Raw genomic sequence first — 26,067 nt, 5'->3', positions numbered from 1 at the left:
AGCCACGTACCTGGGTTCCACGGAACGCGATACTGAATTTTTGGAAAGCTTCACAGCACCCGATCACCAGGCACGGAAAAACTTTACGTCAGCGGGCGCATTCGCGAAGATCGACATACATTTCTCCGCAATCTCTATGAAGCCTCGGATCTGGGAAGCTCATTAAGCCCGGTGGCTCTGCAGCTCATCGTATATTCGCGTCACCCTGCATAACGGTTAAAATACGTTGTGTGTTCGATGACAACAGCAATAGCACTGCGGAAGCAGTCTGGCTAAATGGGCACAATTTGGTACGCGAGACGGCCGTCGATCGCGCTTCTCCACAGCAGGTAAGTACCAGCCTCTTGGTCGTAAGGTCGATGGTACGCATAAAGCATCCCACATCGCCGCATACAGGATGAACTCTGTCGAGACCCTCTGAAATCCCTCACGATGCGGTTTCTACGAAGCATCGTGACAGCTGTCCTCGCATGCGCAGCTCCAGCGCTCGCGCAGAACTCAACGTTCCTCAACCCAGTACTTCCAGGTTGGCACAGCGATCCATCATGCGTCAACGTGAACGGGACGTTCTTCTGCGTGACTTCTACATTCATCGTGAGTTCTGGCTGTACGAAATGCGTGTGAGATATATACTGACTTTGTACCTCTACCTCTACAGTCATTCCCCGGGCTACCCATCTACGCATCGAAAGATCTAGTCGACTGGAAACACATCAGCCACGTTTGGAACCGTGAATCACAACTCCCAAACTACAGTTACTCTAGCGACGGCCAACAAAGAGGCATGTACGCAGCGACCCTGCGATTTCACGAGGGTGTTTTTTACGTCATCTGCGAATACCTCGGATCGGACATGGAGGCAGGTGTCTTGTTCAGGACTACAGATCCTTTCGACGACGCGTCATGGAGCGATCCAGTGACGTTCGAAGCTCCCAAGATCGATCCCGATATTTTCTGGGATGATGACGGCAAAGTGTATGTCGCAACTCAGGGAATCATCGTGCAGGAGATGGACATCGATACTGGCGAAATGGGACCTGTCATTTCGCTGTGGAATGGCACCGGCGGCGTTTGGCCCGAAGGCCCACACTTCTACAAGAAAGACGGATGGTATTATCTGCTGATTGCTGAGGGCGGAACAGCCGAAGACCACTCAGTCACCATGGCTCGCGCCAGAAACATTACGGGCCCTTACTCCCCCAGCCCATACAACCCACATTTGACGAACCGCGGTACATCAGAGTACTTCCAGACCGTCGGGCACGCAGACCTTTTCCAAGATAACAACGGCGAATGGTGGTCTTGCGCGCTCGCGACCCGCGTGGGTCCAAATGGTACATCTTTCCCCATGGGGCGCGAGATGGTACTCACGCCAGTTACGTGGGAGGAAGGCGAGTGGCCCGTATTCCAACCTGTAAGAGGCAAGATGACTGGCTGGCAACTACCTGCGCGCTCAAGAGATGTGCCGGGTGACGGGCCTTTCAATTCGGACCCAGATGTTTACGACTTCCCTTCAAACTCGACAATCCCACGCAATCTTGTGTACTGGCGTGTTCCTCGCGATGGCGCGTTCAAGACAACGCAAAAGGGTCTGCAAGTCGCCCTAGGTCGCAACAATCTCGCTGGCTCGCCAGGCGGGTCTGACCCAGCTTCGAGGGCTGTGAACTTCATCGGGCGCCGCCAGACAGATAGCACATTCAAATTCAGCGTGGATCTATCCTTCGACCCGAAAGCTGATGGGGAAGAAGCTGGTGTGACCGCCTTCCTCTGGCAGACGGCAAACATCCAGCTCGGACTCATGCGCAGTAATGGGTCGACATATCTGCGTTACAACTCTACGGAACATCAGGAGAAGAGGACGCCGGTACCCGCGTCTTGGAATGGAAAGCCGATGCGCTTTGAGATCACGATGCCGGATCCAAGGACATACATCTTCTCGGCTACGCTAGCCCACGGCAAATCAAGACCGATCTCGTTTGGCAGAGCTTCAACAGAGCAACTGAGTCCATCGGGCTCGTTTGTAGGGACACTCATCGGTGTGTATGCTACTTGCAATGGAGCTGGTTCAGGGCTAGATTGCCCAGCTACCACACCAAACGCGTACTTCGGACGGTGGAGGTATAAGGGTATCAGACAGTACATTTCCGAGACTGAGAGCGTGCCAAGCGAAGCCTTCAATCAAGGTAGATAAAACCTTAGTCGAGGTACCAACAAAAAGTGGTGGAAGACTGTATGAGATTACTTCGAGTGGGAGCTATCGTGAGACGTCTCACACTGTAGACCTAGATAACTCTTTCAAGCAAATGTAAACCAGATCTGGTTATATCGTGCTATGCACGGACGTGAGTGCTGAAAAGGTCAGAGGAGTGAGCATTCATTTTTGAATACTCTATTCTCACCATTGTACCAGCTGACAGCAAGGCTGAAGCCATTTTAATGGCCGCATATCCATCATGTTGCTCGCCTTATTCATGCCGTAACATCTCTTGTTTTGCTTACACGCCTTGGGCGAGTGGATAGATGAAGTATCGACCCATACTTCGGTTCCTTCCATTCCATCCATGGTACTGCGATGACACAGAGCGAGACGAGCCACTCATGACGCCCGAAATACATAACCACCACATACGCAAAGCTACTCCTCATCAAATGAGAGAGATCGCAATCCTCAGACTCTACGGTCACGCGCCAGTCTCTGCCTTCACTTGCGCTCTCACTCCGACTTCACTCGCGCTCTCGCCCCACCTTTACTTCGCTCTTACCCTGCCTTCACTTTCCACAGCCATATAAATTCTGGCTGCGCTTCTCTTTCTTTCCTTCCTTCTTCTTTCTTTCTTCACCAAAGACAGCTTGGTTTTCCAAAAACCTACTCTCGCCACTCATCTTCTTTTTCGATAAATCAAAACCACACCTCCGCCCATCATGGGTCTACCGAAGGATATTTTGTCAGAATGGGTCCTGTTCAACGTCAAGAAGTTTGATCGCACGCTTGTTGAAGAACCGGTCAACGGTACAAGAAAAATCTCCGGTCAACTCCTGTCACCTCCGGATACTGTGATGGCATCCAGCGCGTCATCCTCCTCTGCGCAAGTCGCACAACCACATCCTGACCTCGAGGTACCACTCAATCTGTACTCCATGCAGGCGTTCGAATTTCTAGGATTCACGTCAAGCGCTGCAGAGTCGCTCCTCGCTGCCTGGACCCGTGACGACGAAGCCGACCTCGAAGACGTGATAATCGATCGCATTACGTACTTCGGCGGTCATGGTTCTGTTGACGAGCGGACCATTATGAGTAAGATCGGAATTTCCGCGGAATTGCAAGAGAAGGTCATGGACCCTGAGTATGAAGACGTGAGAAGCACCCAGTCGTTGAGTTACTGGATACTGGAGACTATCTTCGAAAATATTTGGACTCTCAAGAATTTGAGTGAACGACTCAACCGAAACCTGGCTGTTATTCAGTCCGGTAAGACCCCGTTCGCTTCGCTACGTGGCGGCGCCCCTGAGGACAGGTCAAAGTACCACTTGACCCGAGTTGGTCACACAACTCTCTACCGGTCAACGTCAGCAGCACAACTCGAGAGAGTTTTCGGGGAACACTCGCTCAACCTCGACCTGAATTTCCAATTCAGAAGAGGAATCCATACAGGTGACTTCCACAATGAAAGAAGGGGCTACTGCTGGAGTAGTCAACACTGGGTCTCTGAGCACTTTGCAGCATATACATGCAGCCGCATCAAATCACCAACATATGTCTGCGTCATCCGGGCTTTGGTACCTACCCATCTCTTACAAGGACAAGGTGTCTGGGCTCTGCCTTTCGGAGACGACTGGAAAAAATTGGTCTGGCATTCCACAAGGGAGTTAATTTACCCTGCGGATATCCAAAAGAAGCTTGACAAGTCCACACTTATCATTGGACCGGTCTCGATCAATTTCTCGGAGTTGAAGTCCTGGAAACAGGCGACGGAGGACAGAAACTGCTATACAGTAAAAGGAGAAGTCGCTAAGCAGTACGTCTGGGTTGGAATGGCATCGATGGCGGCGATGAATGAGCCATTGAAAGAGAAATGGGATCTCTTTAGAGGCAGATGGAAGCTCTGCACCAAAGATCCGTATGCTGACTGCAGCCCTCGCCATATCCCTGAGCCTCAGAAGTGGGCGAAAATGCAACTGGAGGATATGCATTGATGTTTTGGGATTCAGCGGGCCCATTTCGCATTGAGCAAGGTTGAGGAGGAAGACAGCGCATGAACATGCAATAGCCTCAAAGATGGCGAAGGATCGCCATGATGGCCGTTATGAGGATCACGCCCACCTAGGGAAAATTTGAACAGCCTGGAGCCTACGTTGACGTTGGGTCACCTACTTTGCAAGTTTTTGTTTCAATGTAGTCTGCAGACCTGTTCAGTTCTTTTTCCTTGGACGAGGTGGGATATGCATCCTGAACAATCCTTCTGAGCTCAGATATACCAAGCCATCTCAAAGACGTTATCGGAAGCTCGTTGAGCTACGTGCGCTTTCCGGGGCTTGAAAGCGCCGTTCGAGATAGTATCTAAGTAGAAGCCTTTACGGCTCATACCTACAGGTCGGAAAGATATGACCAACTGATACGTATCCGCGGATACGTTCGTGTTTCTAGTAAACGTGTAGCTTAGCAATGGGATCATCCGTACATAGCATAGCGCCTGTCTATCTCTATGCGACTTGAAGACGAGCAATTAGCAGCCTCAATCTATCATGCCTGCAAGTGGCGCAGTCTCATTAGACGCGAAGGAACTGCTGTGCCGCTTCCATCGAGTCATAATCATACTGCGCATGTCAAGCAGTGACACGGTGAAGAAACCGCGACAGCCCACCCAACATAGCACAAAACATGTCTCGTCCCACCTCCAACATACTTCGCACAGCCCCCCTCCAACCTCGCTCATCCCCTCGCACCCCGCGTCACCAGAAAGGAAAATCGGCCAAACCGCCCGCCTGCCCTCGTCCCAATCTCCACTTTAACCTGACATGTTGCGGTCCGCCGCATGAACCCAGATCCCTACCGCACGCACATGGCTCCCCAGCGAGCGAGGCCGCCAGCCAACCTAACCCCTTTTCCGCTGCAAGAAACACGGTACGCTAGATCCTTGGGGCCGATGCTACAGGGCGCTAAGAGTAGAGCAATGGTATGGGCAGTGGGCACGGAGAGGGTCAAGCACAGGGGAGGTCAGGGCTCCTTCCCGCTGCTCACCGCTGGTTTGTTGGTGGAGGGAGGGAGGGAGGGGGATGGTGCATGCAGTGAGTTTTTCCTCTAAGCGCTGAGAGCTTGTGGGATGTAGCATGTGGAATTAGAATAGTGTTGTTACATGGACGAAGGAATGGCGTGGTGTGGTAAGCATGCTGATAGCTTAGGAAAGCACGCCAACAGGGATAGCAACACGATCGGCCCATGCGGCGTAGTTCGTTGGCACTGGCAAAAGCTCAAGATCAAGGCAAGGCGAGGCTGCTTGCTTCCCGTCAGGCGATGATGTGTGATGGATGTGTGATGGGAACGCAGATTTCGACACGCGAGCACACACACACGGCTCGGGCGGCGGAACTGATGGGGTCGCAGGCGTACGTGGCACATTTGACATGTCGGTTACAGCAGGCCATGCGTGGTTGCAAGGGATGGCACGGAGGAAATGGGTCCAGGGTGGGAATCCTTTCTGCCGGGCGGACAGCGGCAAGCAACAGCACAGCACCTGGCTAAGCCAGCCAGAGGGAAAAAATGACTTGTGGAGGCGCCTCGTGTGCTTGCTCCCGAATGCAAAGCACGCGCAAAAAATTGCATCCGTGTGTTGTTGCCAAGGGTGCGCGACGGGCTGTGCGATGTGCAGGATCATGATCAAAACTGCCTTGAACGCGCTTGAGAGTTTGACTTTCGCTATCGTACACCAACGGAACCTTTTTTTTCCATTGGTCAGCACTACATTTTCTCACTACAGCTTACACCAAGGGCTTCGGACTTGCTCCGTCCGAGATGCGATTGCGAAGCCCAAAGGAAGGAAGACAAAGAGCGGTACACTAACATGACTTGTACAAGGAAGGGAAAAGGTCAGGGCTCGCCCGTTGCTCGACTCAGTCTAGCCGGCTATTTGCGACATCGACATCCCGGCTCGAAACTTCTGCTCGCACCGTCCCGTGACGGGCAACGACTATTTAGCTTGACCAGGTCCGAATTCGGAGTTAGAGGGGGTTACCGAGCACGTTCGTTTCGTACAACAGCGATTGACCCTATAGATGTGTGAGGGATTACTATATTACGATCGGCTGAAAGCGAGTCGCATACTAGAAACCACCCCTGGTCCTGGCTGGCTTATGAGAGCAAGATAATTCTTGCTCGACTGAAACGCTGACAGGCTAATGTTGATTCGTGACATGCGGTTACCCACGATATACTTTTCCAGATTCGATTACATCGCCGCAACCCTGAACCATGGAAAAACGACCTGTCTGTCTGCCTGAAGGAAAAATTGAGTGGTGCGATATATGTCAGCTGAATAGTGTCCGTGTTGGCGGCCCAGGCAAAGAAAGTATGCGCGTCGAGGCAGGCAGACGGCGGTGCGCTAAATCACTTTAGAACCAAACTCGACGTTTTTGCTTTTTTGCCCTGCATGCTCTGGCAGTTCTCATGACGGAGTTGTCTCCCCTTGTGGCAGCGAATCAAACAGGTCCTGCCTGCTCGCACCGTTCCGTTAGTCAAGGGCGAGTTTGAACGGTACGCTATAGCGGCCAAACCATGCAACGGCCAGCGTGTCAATAGCCAGTGGATATGAGACATGCGTATGGCCAAGCCCTTCGTTCATTAGGTCAACATCGGCGGAGTGCGATCCAGAACCTGACCTCTGGTACGATGCTGCACCGCGCGGCAGCTTGAGGAGACAGAAGAGTAATAGAGCCTTTGGGCTCATCAGCTGGCCAAGTAGTATCGTGGTACGCTAGAAATCTAGAGCCTCAACTGATGTCTGGTGGCATTTGGTGCAAGTGCATAGTACCATCGAGCCATCATCGGACGATGGTAGTCCACCCTGCGTCTGAGCCGCGAGACACAATCATGATGGTGGTAATGGTGAAATCATGTTGACTACATCGTGCATGCCAGGACGCGCCGTACCGCGAGATGACAGACGGCGACGTTCTAGTCGACGGGCTGAGATGATTCCATTTGGCTTTCTACCGTGGAACCCATCACGTCCCGTGCCGATGTAGTTCGAGACTGACAGATCGAAACTTGCGTGGTAGCAGCGCTCCGGCTCGCCGAGACCCCGAGGCCGTACCGTGGTAGAAGTGCTGTGCGGTGCCTTTCCGTGTGGGCGTAATTGAATTATGCACGTACACCTGTCAGGCAAGTGTCAGTGAAGACTTGGTATGGTAACGGTACAATCGATACCAAAACAAAGTCCGCCCCATGGGATCAAGATCGGGGCGTGGAGGTGGCTGAATCTGGTTGACCTTTGTTTTTGGATGGAACGTGTTGCCCTGGAAAGGAAGGTGCAACACGTGCGTACCCGCTCTCGTGTACCTACCATCGGCTGCCCTGCGTGGCTTCTCGTGCGTAACGTGCCATGTGATTTGCATGTCAAAATTTATCACTGGCACGTGTCTTGGCAATACCGTCGTACAAGGGGCAGGCTGGTTGGCACTGCAGGCAGGAGCGATGGGTGAGCATGACAGATCGACCTGGGCATCAGAAGTGGTTCGACGGGTAGGATCAGCTCGGAAATGCGGCATTGAACATGAGCACATCAGCACTGACGTGCTCCAAATGCAGTGCGCCGTTCATCAAGGCATGCAGAGGGTCGAGCAAGTATTGCACCAGCGAACGTCTCCAATTTAGATAGCTAGTAAAGAAAAAAGGAGACTACGTACAAGACGATGCGCGAAACGTTGGCTTTCTCAAAGTGCTTTGCGATTTAAATCAGATTGCCACCCACCAGTAATAGTTCCCATATAGACTTTCCGATGCGGTAGAGACAGGCCGAGAAGGGGAATACCGCGAAAAACCAGCGTAAAAACGTACGATAGGAAAGAGGCACCAAAAAGCACAAGCGACCACTACCCCAGCCAATATGCAGCGAAGCACATGAATGCCGGACCCAACCCACGCTACGATGATGCAAATATCAACGAAGCCTCCATGTGATGATGCAACCCCAGTTCTAATGTTTGCGGGAAAAGACAGAATAACCACCCAGTGTAGTAGTTTAGGTCACTCGAGATGGAAGACCGGGAGAGACAGTAGGATGATCCGTGAGTATTAAAGTAGAAAACGTTGAAAGATCTTTGTCGCTCTTGAAGATTCAGATAGCCGCCCAGAAATCACGCTGTTGCCAGCCAGAACTCCTTGCGATAGCAAACGTCGATTGGACGCGAAGATGGATTGTACATTGGAAAGCAGAAACGACGGCTGACAGATTCGATGGGAAATTTTGCTCTTTGCTCTTCGCTTAATCCGAAATGTGTAGCGCTCTCGAAAGACCAGCTCCAGAGCGTCTCCACTTGCGCGAGGCAGATTTTTACATGGGGCGGCGGTTGAGCATGTTGAGCATGGACGAATCGGTCGAGCTGCGGGCGGGGCCATTATCGCTTACGAGATCATTGATGCGCATGCTGGGCCTAGCCGAGGCTTGCGATGTAGGTGGCGGTGGGGTTCTGCCATCGGTGCGCGCGGGTGGTGGCTGCAAGACGCCGTTGGGCTGCGGTGGAGCTGCGTAATAGGGCGTCGGCGGGGCACCAGGGGTCGTGGGTGCTTGGGAGTGTGGCGAGGACGAGGTGCGACTCGGCTCGTAGCGATAAGCGCTCTGTGGGGAGCCTTGACGCGGAGGCTGAGCAGCGTAGTATGGTTGGGCGGGAGGAGGTGCGGATGAGTAGGGAGCGGGGGTCGATGCTGTTGAAGCGCCCGATGTTAGAGACGGTGGCTCTGGATAGGCATAATCTTGCCCAGTGCCTCGATGAGGGGCCTGTGACGCTGAGCCAGGATGCGGCGGAGGCAGGGTAGGAGTGTGAGGCTCTGGGTGGAGTCTCTTCCTGCCTGCCAGCGCGTCACGGCTCGCCTCATCTGGAGAAGCACTAGGCGGACCATAGTCAGAATGAGCTGGGTACGGACCTGCAGTGGGGCTGGGCAGATAGTGCGGCTGGCGCGACGGCTGGCCATAGGGCTCGGCGTGGCTGGCAGGAGGGAGAGGCTGCCCGTAGGCGCCGTACATGGGCGGTGGCTGCCCGACACCGCGCCAGACAGTGTGCGCGGGAACAAAGGCCTGCGTCTGGGCAGACACGGGGGTGAAGATGCAGTCTTGGTTGAATCTCATGCAATTGGAGCAGCGGCCGTCCTCGGTTGCCTCAAAGCCGGAGCAGCGGATCTAGGTAAGGTAAGCAGGCAGTCTCGAGTCAATGGCGTGGGCCGTGGTGTACCTTGCGACGTCTGCAGTAGCGACAGGCAATTGCAGTGCGCTGGCGGGGAGCTGGCGGCTGGTGGTGCTGCTGGACGTACTGCGGCGGTGGAGGCGGGCCCTGGTGCTGCTGGCGGTATGGATCGGGGGGAGGAGGAGCGCGCGTCCACTCATTGGGGCCTGGCAGGCGGTAGGGCTGCTGGTGCTGGTACTGCGGATGTTGAGCCATGTCGGGACGGGGCTCTTGGGGCGGCGGAGGAGGGAGCGTGGTGCTCATCTAGTCGACGTCAAGTGTCAGCGCGCTGTCACCCAGCTTACGAGAGAGACTACCAGAGGCAGGCAGCCAGATGACGTGCAGGCACGCGTGACTGCCCTTCAGACACTTACATGCGGAGGCTGGGCATAGGCGCCGTTGGGAGGCTGCTGGGCCGTGGGCGGTTGCCAGTGGGCGGGAAGCTGGCCTTGGCCACCCTGGTGAGGGAACATGGTGTCGCGCGGCGGTGGTCGTGTGCGGTGCTGGCACGGCGGGGGCTCTCCCAGTGCGACGCAGCGGTTGGGTTGGCAGCAGCGCAGATAGTAAAGAGAAGGTCGGTGGTGGTGCGGGAGATCCTCTGGGGCGGGTGAGGTGTCACAAAATACTGGCAGGCGGGCCGCAACGTCGGCTGCAGGTGAGAGCGACGGGCAGTGCTGCGTGGGCGAGCCAAGCCAGTCGGGGCGGAGGATGGAGGGGAGGGTGTAGGGCGGCGCTTCGAGACGGGCGTGCAGGCGGCGTGTAGGCGGGTGTGGTCTGCACGAGGAGCGTTGGAGAGAAGGGCAGAGTTGGGCGAGGGAGGCTGTGGAGTGAAAGGCTTCTCGAAGCGCGTGGAGGAGACGACGGGACCCAAGAGCGTGGAAGCGAAAAAGGAGATTCAGGTTGGAGCGGCCGCTATTACTACCCACCGCGTGCCCGAACTCAACCTTCTCGCCGCTTCTACTGGCATGGCGTTTTTATCCCTGCCCGCCCCATGCAGCGACGACGGCGACGGTCCGCCAAACGCGCTAAATGCCATGCGGCATCCTCACTTGCAGCGCGACGTGCAGCTGGGCAGCCCACCCATCCGCGCACACGAGCTACCGGCGAGCAGCACACGCTGAGTGCGAGCCGCCCCTACCACGCCCTGTCTGGCCTGTGTATTGCGACCGCGCCCATGACACGCCCATGACGCCGCCCATGGCCGTCAAAGCTGCCCCAACCTTGTCGGCCACCCATGTGCATGATGCTGCTGCGGGCCGGCAGCTTGCTTGAGATGTGTGACTCGCCAAGCCCTCGGGGACTCCCGTCGCGCTGTGATCTACGAGCCTTTAATTACATACACACGCCGCCGCAACAAATACTAGAAAGCCCACGGCCTCCCAGGCTGCGCTGCACGCCGCGCCCTGCCTGCACCGCGCTTGCTCCAGAGCCCGCCCGTCGCTGCTGCACTGCGCGTGCGTCTACCGTGGCACAGTCGCTAAACACTCATGGAACCACCTCGGGCTCTTGAATCGTCTACGGCCCGTCTCTGCGTCCCTCGTGTCGCTTCCTCCGCCAAGCCCATAGCTCGCGCATTCGACAGCTCACGAACCACGGTACGCGCCTGCGTCCGGTCAGCTTTGGTCCTACCCTCCGCGACTGGCCCCGGCCGCCTGCTGCAATATGCTTTTTGTACACATGCATCGTGACGCTGCCTCGTCCTCCCCAGAACTGCTTCTCCGACGTGTCCACTGCAAGTGGCCGCCTGCAGCACCACCCGCGCACCTCCCTGCCCTAACCTCGAGTTCCCGCCTGCCGTCTGCTTCATTTGCGCACATGTCTGATAGGGCTGATCCATTCGGGGCGTCGGTCATTTTCCTCGACAAGGACGGCAGCATCCCTGTCCGACTGTTGGTGTGTAACACTTCGGCAACTACGTCTGCTTGGACAACTGTGACGTGAGTGCCCTCTGTTCGCTAGTCATGGCCCTGCCGGTGCGTCTCGGCGACTTCAGGCACTTACTCCTTCGCGGGGCAGTGTCTACGGGAGAGCCGATATCTTGCGCCGGGAGAACCGTTCGTTGAGCGCAGCTGCTGCTCTTTTTCGCCTTCACGCGCAAGCTGCTTGGTCATAGAGCCGATTCTGGCCAGTCTTGCCTGCAAAGAAACCGTCCGACATCGTCTCTCTCAGCTGCTATTGCTTCGTGTAAGACGGCCGGCATGCGACGCAGCCCACTTTCGTCCTCGAATCACGCCTCTCAATCTGACATCCACAATTTGGCAAACCGTTCATCCCTTGCGCCGGCGAAGGCTTGCGAACTGGTGCCCATGGCAAAACACTTCCTCGCGCTGCTGATTCGACGCCTCCACGATAGTCGAGACAAACCGATACAAAGAATTCGACGGCACTTGTGCCTATTCTTTGGTAGTGGCGGTGCCGCAAGTCCCGCTGGTGACGAATCTCGGACTTGTGCGGATGTAGGCACGGTGGCATGGAGAATCGCGAAACGCCCAGGGCGCTTTCAGCCTCGGCTCCTCGCCGGCCTATTTTCACCTGACTGCATATACGTGACGACGCCCACACCTGGAACAAAGAATAGTCAGCAGTAGTTCATTGCTATCCATGCTTGCCTAAGCACCTCGTCCTGTGTCTCTTGCCTTGAGATTAGGGCGGACGGCCCGCACTCTCTCAAGCTTAGTTTTCCACCGTCCAGGTCTCGGTCAAATTTAATCGACCAATCAGCACGTCCCTTGCCTAGCATTCAACTTACTTGGGCAAATCTCAGCATTCCAGCTGGCATGTGCCTTGCAGCTGCTGCTCGACGGGTAAATCCTATCGAGCACGACAAAAAACCTTGCTGCAGTCACAAGACGTGTCTACCGGTCAAAGCCGTCGTCCCGGCCACAGTGCCGTTTTCACTCATTGGCACCGTATTCAGCGGGATGACCGCTTGCAGCCAATCGCTTTTAATAATTGTTGTAATTTGATTGACTGCCACACCGTATTTCGCCCTTTCGAGTCAGTCACGAGCGCGTGATAGATGAGGCCCAATGCAGTCATTTGTCTGCGACTATATTCGTCTGAAACCATCAGTCCAAGGAGCATCATCCTTGACTTGGCCGACAATCAAGGACAGCAGCCTTGTGTTGCACATTGAAAAAGTGCCGTTGAATGCCGCTGATGACGGTTACACCAAGTGAGCGGATTGTGGGGTAGATCAACCAGGATCTGTTCTGGACGTGATCTTCAGCCGCCTCGGTCGATTCACCCAAGCAAATAGCCGCGCAACGTCCATCACCACTGCAGTGCAGACGGTAAGCGATGCTCAGTCATGGTGGTGGCCATGGAGATTGCGACGCCGCGCGTGGACGGTGGGAGCTGGCTCAATTGGAACCAGGTGTATTCGCGGCTCGGGACGAGATGTGGAATTCCCGCGTGTGTCCCGTTGATAATTAGATTAACGAAGTTTGTGTCACCGAAGCCTTCCCGCAATATGCATAGCATAGCTGGAGATTGCGGAGTCTACCCATTCGTGTCACCGTAAGCAGCGCAAAAGGGCCATGTCGCTTGTGCCGCATTTTGTGTACCGCCAATCTGCAGGTAAAACCAGATTCAGATATATCAGGCGGGAAGATATCGTCAAGCCTCCGAGACGATGCCTCGCCCGTGGCACCGTTCTAGTGTCTGACAGGCATAAAGAACGCGGGCAATGCTTCCACAGCGCGTCCGTGGCCAGTGCAAAACAAACAACCTCACCGATCTGTCAAGGTGTGCTGGTGCGATAGAGGCGTGGTCAGTCTGGTGATGGCGTTGCATCGGTGTACACGCATTCCTTTGCATCCTGACAATACTTTTGATGCGCCGCAGTACCGCATGTTGCTGATGCTCCAACAAACGAGTTTCCGTCCTTGCAGTAGTGGTGTGAGGGACGACATCCTGTCGGATAAGCGGTATCCCATCTCCGTTCTCTACCCCAGCGCTCGTCCGCCTCGTCTTCGGGCAGACGACGGTGTAGGCTCGCCTTACCGAACCCGGCGGAAGGCCGAGAAGGGCAAGGCGACACGTTTTGGCTTTGCGAGATCCAGCTGTGTCACAAACGCCGGTAAATATCATCTAGAGACGCGGAAGGGGTGGATAAGCGGACGCAAGCCATTGCGGGTCGATGGATCAGCCCGAAGCGTGCTAATTCGCGGAAGAAAGAAATATCTGCAGCTCATCGGTGTGATGGACGGTGGGATTCAATAGACACAACGAGTTGCCTTATAACCACACCGCCTTTTGAAGGCATTCTGAAGCTCCTCAAAGCCTCGTTATTCAACTGGAATGCACTGTGCGATGCAAAATCGCGCCGTAGAAGGACCACAGCTCGCATTGGAATTCTGAAGGTTTGGCGTTGGAGATGCTGGTGTCATGCTTACACCACGTCAAGCGCAGCCCAACAGCGTAAGCCGCTCAACTTTCCGCTTCTTATGAGTGCATGACGCTGAGCGATGCAGCAACTAACCGCCAGCTACTCACGGCGCCGGTAAAGATTCGCTGAAGCCTTCGTCATGAGATGCAGCTGGCCTCGATCAGACGCGTTAGGGCGTAAACCCATGCATCCCAGACGGACAACGAGTGCGCCCCGAGCCGTAGCCGTGTATAGACTAACGCAACGTGTGCAGCATGTCACTGTGCCAAAATGGATAGTGGGGAGGCCAGCTGATCGGGGCCTGGCGATTATATGAAGCGATAGCTGCACACCCTGGCAAATCCTCTGCTGCAATGTCATGGCGAGAATCTGGCATCGATGCGGTCAGCCATCTATACTGCGTCGTGATCGAACAGAGGGAGAGTGAGCACTGTGCACTGCCTCCCCTCGTTCGTTTAGCCAGGGAAAAGCCGCTAAGAAAGACGGCAGGCCCGCGTCTGAGCGTAGCTTTAAGAGGGGGCCAGGGTACGAGGAAGCTAGATCCGAAATGAACAAGGCCCATCATAAGACCGAGGATACTGCATTTGGCATAAGTGCTCCCGTGACCTACTAGCGCTGCATGTTGATCCCAGTTATCCGCTCGTGCTGGAGCTAATGCTGCACGATGACTTAGTCTGTTGCATGGCATCGGTTGTGTCAACCAGTCAGCGCCACCGTGGCAGGGTTACACCAGCGTCTATTGGCGGTCTTTGCGCTTGCGTGGCCCACTCCTCCACGCTCCCACCAATGTGTGCATCTAAATGACTTCGGCTCGAAGCACCGTGCCTCGAACATGCGTTGTTGAAATTGCTCTCATCAAGCCTCGTCATCCTCTGCGGCGTTGCTGTCATCGTCGGGCTCGGCATCGCTTCCTTCGTCCTCGCTCGAGTCTGACGTGTCGTCGTCGGGCATCGCGATGCTGTTCAGATAGGTGATCTGCCACGGTTGTTAGCGGCCTTGTGTGCAACGCCTCCCGGGAGATTGCTGTGGTCGTCCTTCACACCTGAAGGATTTTACGATGGGCGGGTGACTGCATTGCCAACGCACTACTGGCCGGCACTATAGTCACCCCATCGCTTGCACCGTACAGGCACTTCCCTAACAACTTGCCGCCGCTCTTATCTTTTCTTGTCCAATGGGAACGTGAGGCCGTCAATGTCAAGAGTAGGGAAGGATAGACTTACAAAGGGTACCAGACTGGCAATGAGTTCACCCACTCGCTCCAAGCCCCCAGAACCAACAATCTCATCGTCTGCGAGCTTCCGCCCCATGGTGTAGTTGCGGAGCCGCATAAGTTCGATATCTTTGTGATCATGGTCATATCCCTGGAGAGGTGTCAGCAAACATGGACAGCTGCAGTGAATTTGAAGTTTGAAGTTTGTTCATCATAATCCCCGCGACTAGGCTTTGACAGACTGCTGCGAGCAGAGAACCCCGCCTACTCAAAGGGTGCTAGCTATGACAACTCCAACTCAGCTCAACTTGTTGAGTGCGGGGCGACTTGAAACTCTATTTGCCGGACGGCACACAGTTGTAACGCACAACCTTCCAGTATGAGACTGAAGTTAATTGCACGTCATCGTGATCGTGTGCCGTTCGCGAGATGGTGTAGCGGAAGAGTTTCATGGAGATACATCCTTGTAGGCGGGGAGCTTCCGTGCTAGTTTTGGTGTTGAACCGTGTCAGGCGGCGGACAGTACCCGATCGCGGCAAAGCCGTTACCAGACCTTGCAAAAATCGACTCTGCTTGTGAGAAAACGTCGTGATCATGGTGTTTCACAAGCATATTTCATGCTTTATGACACGAGAGCTGTCTGCTGATACCCTGCTGTCTCCAGGGATGGACTGAACAGATGCTGCATACCTTTGGGTTGCGTTTCAGAGCATTCGACTGATTCATCGACAAGCTCGTGAAAGCCTTCACAGCCTTCTTCTCGTCATCTTTGACTCCACCCAGGAAAGCCTCTCGAATACCAGAGTCCGTTAGTACGGCCTTGATCTTGTGCGGTTTGCGATCAATGTCGCGTCGTAGTTTGGCTAGAGTCGACGCGTCAGGCTGCCAGAAGCCACCACCTTTCAAAGTCAGCGCATTCTCGTGTAAGAAAGGATACCGATGAGCCATTGACGCGCCGCTGACTATGGTACCGCTTGCATAGGCAGAATGGATATACACTGACGTGCATCAGATGAGTGTACCATCCCGACGACGCCTCGCTGAACGCTGCCAAACCCTTAAACGGTTCGATACGTTACCTCCCCGGATACCGCGCGGTACAACCGAGAAGACAAGATGTTACCCTACGCTGTCCGACGAGGCATAGGCACATGGGTCCAACTGTGTGGCATGGTGACCGTCAATATTCCCCGCATGGCCATAACGTGCAGCGCTACTCGGATCTGTCAATCTCACCGCATGGCGATGCATTGTCGTCTCCGAGCCGGCAGTCGTATAATGCGACACATGGTCAGGAGCGCAAGGTCGACCACACGACAAGAGTCGCTGTAGAGCCGAGGCTCGCAGCAGCTGTCGTGGTGACGAGCATTGGGTACACTTGCATACTCCATGCACATGGAGTCGAAAGAAGCAATGCGGTGGCCACGAGGTCACTTCGCACTGCGCTTGAGTTCCACGACAGCTCGCGGCTCGAGTGTCTCCGCGAAGACGAAGAGAGGAGAATCGAACATACCTACGAAGCTACCACCATTGGGTTGCACCTGGATGTAGTAGTGTGCGTAAGGTCCCTTGCGTCCCTGCACGTCGTATACAATGTCAGTGTGGGGCTCACATAAGCTTGTACCCATGTGTGACTTACAGTTCTTGACCAGGCCGCAGAAAAGTAAGTCTAGATCAGGTCAGCCTGCTTTGCATGTAGCCATGAAAGGGCATCATGCTGAAGCTATTCGTCGGGTCGCAGAGTATATGCCATAGTGCCATGATGATTTGGCAGCATGCTGTGTCTCTCGACTTCGTGACACGGCTTCAAGGGCATGATCCCACCCTAGCGTGGAAGCTCGATGTATCGACTCACCTTGTAGGGGGTTGGGTCTTTCGAGAACCGAATGTCTTTCTACTGTGAGCATAATCCAGCTGAGACCATACTTCGGGCTCACCTCTGTAAATCCGGTAGATCTACACGTTTTAGTAAATCGTACTGCGACAATCCAATCGGAAACACTTACTACATCTTTGACAGGCAACTCTGGGATGGTCTCATCTGCCTCGATGATCTTCTCGGATACCTTCTCCGCAAAAGTGGTGAAATCTTGGAATGAAACTCTAAAGTCAGGGTCATGGACTACGATATAGACGTCAGCTAGCGATCCGATCGTGCCGTTTGACACGAAACGTAATAAGCCATCACTCACGCTTCAACCATTGGCGGTCGTTGTTAGCCGTCAAGTCCTTAAGGAACAGCATAGTATTTGGGTGGATTGTGTGATCCAAGTACGGCGTGTCGCCTGCATCTCGAGCCTTTGGTTTCTTGATGATCAGCTGCGTTCCTGGTGCGAGCTTCGCACCGAGTTTCCATAGCTCTTTCTCGCCAGCGACCTTCTTGTGTATGGCAAGGCTCTTGGTTTCGCGCCCTCTAGGAGTTGCTCGCTTGCCCTCAGGTTCGTCGTCACTGGCGGTTTCATCGTGCTCGGATTCCGACGATGGATCCTTGTCGCTATGTTCCTCGTAGTCAGATGCTACAACGTCATCCTCGTCACCGTCGGATGCGACGTCTGTCTTTGGTTTGTTCCCGTCGCTATCCGTGTCGCTCTCAGGCTCGACGTAAGACTTCCTTGCGGTAGCCCGTGCTCTCTTAGACTGCCGTGCTGGAACCTCCGGCGCAGGACGTTTAGAGGTGCTCCTGGGTGCACTCTCGCTTTTAGCGGCTTTACGTGGCATGGTTTCGAGTGATGCGATTTGAGAACGTGATAGGCGTGATACTCAGTTGTCATTGCAGGTGCCTTCGTGGCTGCTTGAAAGATGACGCGCGCACAGACCATCGATGACGCACTCGAACGCGAAAATACAGCGCGCTGTCACGTTTCCACCCCAGCCAGAAAGCACGCCCGATTGACATGCCGACACGCTTCGAAGCTCGCAAGCAAAAGATCTTGGAGCAACTCGACGCTCCAGATGGCGAGTATCATGATCTGTCGCCCAAGGGATCCGTCGATGCGCCCATCCGAGATTTAATCGGCGAGATCAACAGTCTCCCAGGACTAGTCACCACTAGCAGCTGTTCGGGGCGCATCAGCGTGTTTTTGGAAGGACGCAAATCATACAATGAAGTACCAGATGAATTGCCTGAACGTGAGACTTCACGCGCTGGACCAGGAGGAAAAGGTGGTGGGGGTGCTTGGCTGTTCATCTCACACACGCCACTTGGGCGAGACGAAGCAACAGGTGACCTCATATCAAAGTTTGGCTTAGACAAGGCCGAAGCAACGGAGGAAACACCTAGCGTGTCCAGCAGGTACATTCATCTTAAATTTGAACCCATGGTATCTTCAGTCATCATAGCACGTTGACATGGTCTGACGTGGCACAGATACTCCACGTCCTGAGTGCATCCATGGATCATGCCCAAGGTGTCCTCACTGCTGCCTTAGCTGCCGGGTTCCGTGAGAGTGGCGCCGTGAGTCTAGGGTCAGCGAAGACAGCAGAGTCGAACCCCATCGTGGCTGTCCGGTCAGCTGGTTATTCATTCGACTCCATCATTGGGTATCAATATGGCGATGGCCGCAATGTTGCCTTGGTAGACGAGCGGTATCTGCGAACACTAGTAAATATCGCAAACGAGCGATTCAACATCAACTTCGACCGCATAAGCCGGTTTCGCAAGGCCCTCTTGGAGACGTGCGAACCGACTGCGACAAGTGGATCCAAGCCAGATTGGGAAGATGCGGACGCGAGGAAACGACGGAAAAGAGAAGAAGGCCTTGCGCGGCAACAAGCTCTGCAAACCCAAATCTCTCGAGAAGACAATAATTCATCAACACCGGAGAACATAGACAGCATGGAAAGGATATTCTCTTGATGATACATGGCACAACACAGACACATGCGCATCGACGAGAATGCCTGTGTTAAACACAACGAGAGTTCTACTCTGTCGTAGACGGATATGAGTCATATTCTGTCTATCGCGACGGCGAATTACGAGTTCACGATAAGTGGTTGCTTTTCTATACTTTGCGGAGCCACACGACAATGTCTCCGACGACTAGTCTTCATAGCTCAGATGTAGAATGAGTAACGTCCGGCCGGTTGTGCATCCAACGATTCACCGAGTTAGCATGTGTGTAAACTAAACTCTGGAGTCGTACTTTTTCCTTTGCATGCTGTGATATCCGGTAACATAGTGCCATGTACTGCGTGTTTCCCAATCCATTTTGGTGATGCTCCACCAATAGAGGGTTAGCGTACTTATGTCTCCGACGTAGATCGGCGACTTTGCTTCCATCTTCACAGCTATCTTCAACATACAAAAGGAACATTGGATCTTCTCCAGAATTTCCAATTACTATCTCTTACACCTTCCGAACATCCTACATACCCATTAAGACTACATCACCACTCTCAAAATACCAAAACTACCCCTCACCCCAACCCACCATCCAAGATGAGCTACGCAGAAGCCAACCGCCGGTACTTCGAGTATGCGACATCTCTTAAAATCCAGAAACGTAAAACCATACTGAACATATCACAGTGCCATATCCGACTCCTACGACAGCAAACCGTGGTTCAAAGTCGTCAACGACCGAGTAGCCACCACGCTCCGCTCCGACCTATCATGGGTAGGCATACCCTTCACAGACTCCACCACTCAACCAGTCCGCCTCCTAGACTACGCATGCGGAACCGGCCTCATGACCCGCGTCTTCGGCCCCTACGTTACGTCCACCCAGGGCATCGACGTATCGCCCAACATGGTCTCCACCTACAACACGCGCGCCCGCGACGCCGGAATTTCCGAAGATGTAGTCAATGCCGTTGTCGGCGACCTTTTCGACAAGTCTGATCCAAATCCTGAAGCTCTTTCCGGGGAGAGGTTTTGGGATTTCGACATCGCGACTGTAGGATTTGGATTCCATCATTTTGAGGATGTGGTGTTTGCGGCAAGGCAGTTGAAGGAGAGGTTGAGGCCGGGCGGTGTGTTGGTTATTAATGATTTTCTGGAGGGAGGTGATCTTTTGGCGGGCGAGGATGGGAGTATGATTGAGGGGAGCGAGGGGAATCATGCTGTTCATGGTCATGGACATCATCATGGTCATGGGGAAGAGAAGGGTTCTGGGTCGCATGGACATGGGCATCGCCACGGGCATCATCATCACCATGATGCTGAGAAGAAGCATGATGTTGGCGAGAGCAACTCTGAGTTTCGTCAGAAGATGAATGCCTCGATAGTGGTTCCGCACTTTACCATCGATGGCGTAAAGCAGTTCTTCGCGGAAGCTGGGTTCGTGGATGTGGATGTCATTACGATGAAAGAGAAGAACTACATGGAGTTCGGTGGCAAGAAGCTGTGGCGCACGATTCTGTTTGCCAGAGGGCGCAGACCGATGGAAGGACAAGATGGCGCGAGAAAGAGTGAACTATGAGCTTATCCAATTAGGCGAAACCCAGTAGTCACGGTCAGCGATACAGTGTAGTTGACATCGTGAGCAAGATCAGCAATAGATAGATTGTATATATGGGATATCAGCAACCAACAAAATATAACACCCAACACCAGACCAAGTGCCCTTCTATCCAAGAACATGCCAGTTTACCACTTTCCCTCCAAAGGCAGATCTCGGCTTGAGAAACCCACACTAATACCAAACTCGCCGTTAGGCAGCACCCAATTCTGCCTCTTGACATCCCAATAACTCAGATCCCTTCTCGTCACATCAAACTGCACCAGCTTGCCTGCATCCTTCTCAAGGTGGATCTTCTCAAAGCCGCGCAACACACGAACGGGGAAGTCGACGGGCTCGCCCGTCTCGTGGTCCTTGTAGTTCTGTGGGAAGGAGATGTAGAGCTGCACTACTGATGCGCCGTCGACGGGTCCGGCATTTTCTAGGGACGCCGATACAGTCAGGAGCGTGGTGTAGAGATCGGGGTTGCCACCTGGGCCACCGCCTGCTTGGCTAAGAGGGGATGGTGGTGCGGGGGTCATCGGGTCGGATTTCTTGATGCCCTTTACGGAATCTAGCCACGGGTAGATGAATCGCTCGACTTGGTTGAAGCCCTCAGGGAACAGTACAGATTTGGGATCTGGGAGGTCGGTAGAATAGCTTGGTGGAGTCAGGCCGTCAGGTCGAGGCTTGGGAAGAGGCGTTTTAGCGCCCTTTTCTTCGATCAGGAGAGAGGACAGCTTGAAGTCGGTGTACGAAAGACCGTAGCCAAACTCGAATCGTGGGGCGATGTTCTTCTTGTCGAAGTGGCGGTAGTCGATGTAAAGACCTTCGGAGAAGTCCTGTTGAGGCGCCAGACCATCCTTTGGGGTGGGAAGGTACTTGATCTTGCTGCCTGGGCCGTAGTCGTCTTCCTTTTTGGCGATTGTGTACGGCAGACGTCCAGATGGGTTGACGTCGCCGAAGAGTACGTCTACGATGGCGTTACCAGATTCAGTGCCGGGAAGATTGGCGATAACGACGGCTCTGACATTCATGATGTCGATGAACTTCTCCAGGATTACAGGTCCAACAGTGTGAATGACAACCACGACATCGCCCATGCCTTCTCCGCAATCTTTAGCAACATCCTGAATGAGCTTGTCGCCGCCCTTTTGCAGATTAAGGTCATTCCTGTCACCACGAATGCCCTCATAGTGCTGGTAGCCTTCTCCGGCGTCGGCGTTGGCGAAGACAATACAGAGGTCCTGATCGACGAGAATCTCCTTCTGGCTAGGTAGCTTGTTTTCTAGCCAATCGGTGACGTAAACAGTCTCGTTGTCGAACGCGTCTCGAATAGCGGACATGGGCTCCACTAGATACGAGAAGTTGACCGCGCCAGAACCCCATCCCGAGGCCAATGTACCTTCGTTGCAGCTCTGATCAGGGCAGTGGTTGATTCCCTCATGAGGGAGACGTGCATCTTCACCAAAGACACCAACACGGAACTTCGTCTTGGCCTTGCCGCCAGTCTTCCAGCCCTTTCGGTCCAGAGGCAGCATCTTGCCCTCGTTCTTCACCAGGACGGTACCTTCGGCAGCGACGCGACGTACTAGGTGTCCATGGGCTTCTTTCCCTTCTCCTTGTGCGTTGACGTACTGGTTTACGATGCCTGTTTCGTGGTCCGATGGGCTGCCTTCGTGAAGCTTGCCGACCCTGTCGTTGGTCCACGAAGAGAAGTTTGGTCCGTCATTTTCCCACTTGTCCTGGCCAACCTGATACCAAGATGCCACAACACGAGTAACCATGTCGTCGACACGATCGATGGGCACGCTTCCATTGAGAACCGCACGGGTGAGCTCAGGGCCCCATAAGCTGTTGCCCTTAGCCCATCTCAAGCCATCTCCAGGCATGGTCATATCCAAGCCCGCAAGAGCACTAGCCACGCCTGAACGCTGTGCTAACCAGTCACTCTGAATAAAGCCCTGGAAACCAAGCTCATCCTTCAGGACACCGTTAAGCAGCTTGGAGTTTTGGCAGGCATAGCTTGAATTGACCTGGTTGTACGAACACATGACGCTGGTCACTCCAGCTTTGACAGAGTCGGCGAAGGGCCATGCGTAGATCTCATGTAGTGTGCGGTCGTCGATGTTGCTCGATATCGCGTTTGGAAGGCCCCACTCCCATGCTTGTCTGAAGTGCTCTTGTTCGTTAGCGACATAATGCTTCGCGGTAGCCATGACGCCCTCCTCCTGGATGCCCTTGATGGTTTGGGCAGCTGCAATGCCCTGTAGAACGGGGTCTGAGCCGAAACCCTCCCAGACGCGACCACCAGCTGGCATTCTCCCGAGAGGACCCATGGCAGGACCCAGCAGGACGTTGACGCCCTTGAGGCGTGCTTCTTGGCCGTGGGCCTTTCCGCGTAGGTACATGAGTTCCTTGGACCAGGTCGCGCCGGTGGTGATACCGGCAGGGAATGCGGTGATGTTGTCGGCGAATCGAATACCCAGTGGGCCGTCCTGAACACATTAGTTTAGTCCTAGAGACATGCGGGGTGTACGTACCTGTAAACACAAGCTGGGGAACTTCAGCCTGTCCACGCGCCCAGTCTGGCCGACGCAGAGATCCATGCTCCAGCCTGTGCCTGTTGTGATGTTGACCTTCTCCGGCAGCGTCATCTGCTTGACCAGGTCCGCAGCCCTCTTGTAGCTGTCCTCCCATGCCTTGTCGGTGCCACCTTTGGGCGAAGGGTACCACGGCGGACTCAGCCCATCCTCAGGCACCGAGACCTTGTATGCCCATATGCCACCCGAGGCGAGTATCAAGACGGTGGCGGCGACGAAGACTAGCAGCCAGCAGCAGCACCGTCCTGGCGCACACCGCGACTTCCTTTGCTGTGTGGGGAATGGCGCCGCGTCCTCGGTGTCTCTGTAGGACGCCTTCCGGACCTTGAGATCGCCGGCGCTCTTCTTGCGCCTGATCTTGCTGTCGAATGCGAGTGGGTCGTGTTCTTCGAGATCTTCTAGCGTCCCGTTGGATTCGGAGGAGAAGCGCGTCGGCGTCTCGACATCGTCGTCGACGGGGTTGTCGAGCTTGGCGTACTTGCCACGGCGCATTTCGTGGGCTTCGTAGGGCGGCATTTTGGTCGGCGCCGAGGCCTGCTTTAAAGGAAGAGGTGGGCGGTGTTGTGTCGTTCGCGGCGCAAACGGCTAGGCTATCGATGACGGCGCGAGCGTGAAGCTCTATGATGTTGAGGCTAGCATTGAATGCAATAATCCGGCAATCACGAGGGAGTGATGGATCGAGTAGAGAGAATGCTTAGAGTGTTGCTGTAGGACAGAAGACACGGCGTACACAGCGAGCGTCGTGGTTCAAGGCGAATGTTTCACCGGGCTGGCTTGCGCGCGATGGCGTCTCGTCCCTGACTAGGTGCCGATCTCGTCCACGGGTGGGTCGACTCCCGCCCGCGCTTGCATCCAGGCGGGCCTTCTGGTTGCGCATCATCCACCCTTCACCAAACCACGCTGACATTGTTTGCATACATGTTTGAATTCATGGCTACATTTCCCAACCATTGGGTTCGTGATTCTAACTTCACATCCTCTCCAACAAGCCTATGACCTTCGACGCTTATGCGCCGACCTGGTCCAATATGCCCTGCAGGTTGATCGACTTGGGGCGCTCGATGGGAAGACCCAGTGCCCTGTCCCAAATCAGCTGTGCGAGCGGGCCCAGACCACGGCTGACACCGAAGGTCGCTGTGTAGTAGAGCGTCTCCTTGAAGCCGAAGTGGTGGAAGAGAACACCGGACGACGAGTCAACGTTCGGAAAGGGGTTCTTGGTCTACGTAACAAGTCAGCAATGATCTGAGTTGATCAGGACATTCCATCTCACCTTTCCGTGCTCCTTGAGGACATCCGGCGCAACCTCAGAGTTCTTCTTAACCAGCTGGTAAACAGGGTCTGCCGCAATCTCGGGTCGTGCGTTGGCAAAGTCCATGAGTGCTTCGAATCGCGGGTCGGGCTTCCTGAGCACGGCGTGTCCGTAACCAGGAATAACACGCCCAGACTTGAGAACGCTCCAGAGGAACTCATTTACATCCTTCTCGGTGAATTTCTCACCAACGACCTTCTGCATGTCGAGGATGAAACGCAGCACCTCTTGCGCAGCCAAACCGTGCAGGGGTCCGGCGAGGCCTTGAAGACCAGCACTGTAGCTCAGGAAAGGATCGCTGAGCGCAGATCCGACCAAGTGTGTTGCGTGCGCCGAGACGTTACCACCCTCGTGGTCACCGTGCAGAGCAAGGTACAACCGGAGAAGGTCTTGGAAGCCCTCGTTCTCCTTGCCTGGCTTGCCCAACATGGCAGCGAAGTTGTACGACCAATCTTGGTTCAGGTCGATCTCGTTCGGGAGAGCGCCTCCGCCACGGTATGCGTTCTGGTAGATCTTCGCGGCGATGGTAGGCAGTTTGGCGAGCAGGCTGATGCAGTCGTCGAAGGTAGGCTCCCAGTAATCGGCCTTGTTGATACCCTTCTCGTAGGCTTTCGCGAACTTGGACTCGTAGTTCAGTGCTGAGACGGCGCATGCGAACTGTGTCATCGGGTGGAGATCTTTGGGGAAGTCGTCCAGCATCTTCTCGACAAACTTGGGGATCTGGCCCTTCTCGGCGAGCTCCCGCGAGAGTGCGCGAGTTTGTGATACTGATGGCACTTCGCCTGTGAGGAGCAACCAGAACATGGCCTCAGGAAGCATCTCAGTGCCGGAAGTACCCTTGGGCAGCTCCTTTTGGCAGTCTTTGATGGTCTTGCCGTGGAATCTGATGCCCTCGTTCGCGTCAAGAACTGAGCCTTCCCAAACCATGGCCTTGAGACCCCTTTCATAGTGTCAGAAAGCGCATCTAGGTTTATTCTGGGCTCGTACCTCATGCCACCGAGCGCATTCTCAACCTTGACATCGCCGAGCTTCTTGTCGGCGTGTGCCTTGACCTTCTTCAGGAGCTCGCGCTTCGCAGGCAGAACCTTTTTGAATGTCTCTTTGAGATCCGGCTCTGAGGAGGAAGAGTAGCTACATGCTTGGACTGCAGCGATCAACGCGTTAGGACGATGACGGTTGAAGTGGGTGACCCAATGGCATACCAGAAACAAAAGGACGCGCCTGTAAAGCGTTTGTCAGCTCTCAATGTCTTGTATATGCCGTCGCATAACTTCGGAAGCTCACCTTGGCGGCCCGTAGAGCTCGGGAAGCTGATCGTGCACTCAATGCCATAGCTAGCTTTACGTGGGGTAGATGCGGGGGATGGGAGAGTATCACTCTTCAACACACGGAATGCAGAACACAAGAACACGATGATAGCGTTACAAACTTCACGAGCAACTAGCAGAGAAATGTTGACGGCAACTCTCGGTAATGCAGCTACGATGCGCCAGGCACGCGTGGTCCGTTGATGCGAGTGCAGCGTCGAATGATGGACCGAGGGGCAGCTGGACGGCTAGACGTGGGCTACATACCTCGGTAGTGACGTCGGCCACGCGCATCCCTGGAGAAACGTTACCGCAAACACGACGCCGGACGCACATTTTCATGCGACCCATCGCTATCTGCCTGCGCGAAGA

At 54.6% G+C, this 26,067-nt stretch overlaps 9 protein-coding genes across 9 annotated transcripts; 4 read left to right on the top strand and 5 right to left on the bottom strand.

The window, feature by feature from the left end:
• Positions 1-432: 432 nt before the first annotated feature.
• J4E78_006145 (uncharacterized protein) lies at positions 433-2,191 on the top strand (the record flags this gene model as incomplete). The annotated part of the gene is made up of 2 exons (XM_049366759.1): positions 433-594; positions 659-2,191. 2 exons carry the CDS (start codon positions 433-435, stop codon positions 2,189-2,191), a joined length of 1,695 nt encoding a protein of 564 aa, XP_049221465.1.
• A 731-nt stretch (positions 2,192-2,922) lies between these two features.
• Positions 2,923-4,194, top strand: J4E78_006144 (uncharacterized protein; the record flags this gene model as incomplete). The annotated part of the gene is made up of 1 exon (XM_049366758.1): positions 2,923-4,194. The coding sequence occupies one exon, from the start codon at positions 2,923-2,925 to the stop codon at positions 4,192-4,194; it is 1,272 nt and encodes a 423-aa protein (XP_049221464.1).
• Positions 4,195-8,546: 4,352 nt separating this feature from the next.
• On the bottom strand, positions 8,547-9,905 carry J4E78_006143 (uncharacterized protein; the record flags this gene model as incomplete). The annotated part of the gene is made up of 3 exons (XM_049366757.1): positions 8,547-9,389; positions 9,442-9,696; positions 9,807-9,905. The coding sequence occupies 3 exons, from the start codon at positions 9,903-9,905 to the stop codon at positions 8,547-8,549; spliced, it is 1,197 nt and encodes a 398-aa protein (XP_049221463.1).
• Positions 9,906-14,677: 4,772 nt separating this feature from the next.
• On the bottom strand, positions 14,678-16,044 carry J4E78_006142 (uncharacterized protein; the record flags this gene model as incomplete). The annotated part of the gene is made up of 4 exons (XM_049366756.1): positions 14,678-14,797; positions 15,046-15,186; positions 15,726-15,917; positions 16,039-16,044. 4 exons carry the CDS (start codon positions 16,042-16,044, stop codon positions 14,678-14,680), a joined length of 459 nt encoding a protein of 152 aa, XP_049221462.1.
• Positions 16,045-16,465: 421 nt separating this feature from the next.
• On the bottom strand, positions 16,466-17,753 carry J4E78_006141 (uncharacterized protein; the record flags this gene model as incomplete). Its single annotated transcript, XM_049366755.1, has 6 exons — positions 16,466-16,612; positions 16,675-16,704; positions 16,891-16,925; positions 16,973-16,991; positions 17,042-17,124; positions 17,228-17,753. The coding sequence occupies 6 exons, from the start codon at positions 17,751-17,753 to the stop codon at positions 16,466-16,468; spliced, it is 840 nt and encodes a 279-aa protein (XP_049221461.1).
• Positions 17,754-17,929: 176 nt separating this feature from the next.
• On the top strand, positions 17,930-18,891 carry J4E78_006140 (uncharacterized protein; the record flags this gene model as incomplete). Its single annotated transcript, XM_049366754.1, has 2 exons — positions 17,930-18,355; positions 18,403-18,891. The coding sequence occupies 2 exons, from the start codon at positions 17,930-17,932 to the stop codon at positions 18,889-18,891; spliced, it is 915 nt and encodes a 304-aa protein (XP_049221460.1).
• Positions 18,892-19,476: 585 nt separating this feature from the next.
• Positions 19,477-20,458, top strand: J4E78_006139 (uncharacterized protein; the record flags this gene model as incomplete). The annotated part of the gene is made up of 2 exons (XM_049366753.1): positions 19,477-19,511; positions 19,567-20,458. The coding sequence occupies 2 exons, from the start codon at positions 19,477-19,479 to the stop codon at positions 20,456-20,458; spliced, it is 927 nt and encodes a 308-aa protein (XP_049221459.1).
• Positions 20,459-20,625: 167 nt separating this feature from the next.
• J4E78_006138 (uncharacterized protein) lies at positions 20,626-23,595 on the bottom strand (the record flags this gene model as incomplete). Its single annotated transcript, XM_049366752.1, has 2 exons — positions 20,626-22,974; positions 23,020-23,595. The coding sequence occupies 2 exons, from the start codon at positions 23,593-23,595 to the stop codon at positions 20,626-20,628; spliced, it is 2,925 nt and encodes a 974-aa protein (XP_049221458.1).
• Positions 23,596-24,085: 490 nt separating this feature from the next.
• Positions 24,086-25,989, bottom strand: J4E78_006137 (uncharacterized protein; the record flags this gene model as incomplete). Its single annotated transcript, XM_049366751.1, has 5 exons — positions 24,086-24,298; positions 24,350-25,328; positions 25,376-25,532; positions 25,591-25,609; positions 25,963-25,989. The coding sequence occupies 5 exons, from the start codon at positions 25,987-25,989 to the stop codon at positions 24,086-24,088; spliced, it is 1,395 nt and encodes a 464-aa protein (XP_049221457.1).
• Between the last annotated feature and the right edge of the window lie 78 nt (positions 25,990-26,067).

The sequence above is a fragment of the Alternaria triticimaculans genome, assembly GCF_023758025.1.
Source record: "Alternaria triticimaculans strain BMP 0046 chromosome Unknown scaffold_8, whole genome shotgun sequence".
Lineage (NCBI taxonomy): Eukaryota > Fungi > Ascomycota > Dothideomycetes > Pleosporales > Pleosporaceae > Alternaria > Alternaria triticimaculans.
This window is presented reverse-complemented; position numbering and strand designations above follow the sequence as displayed.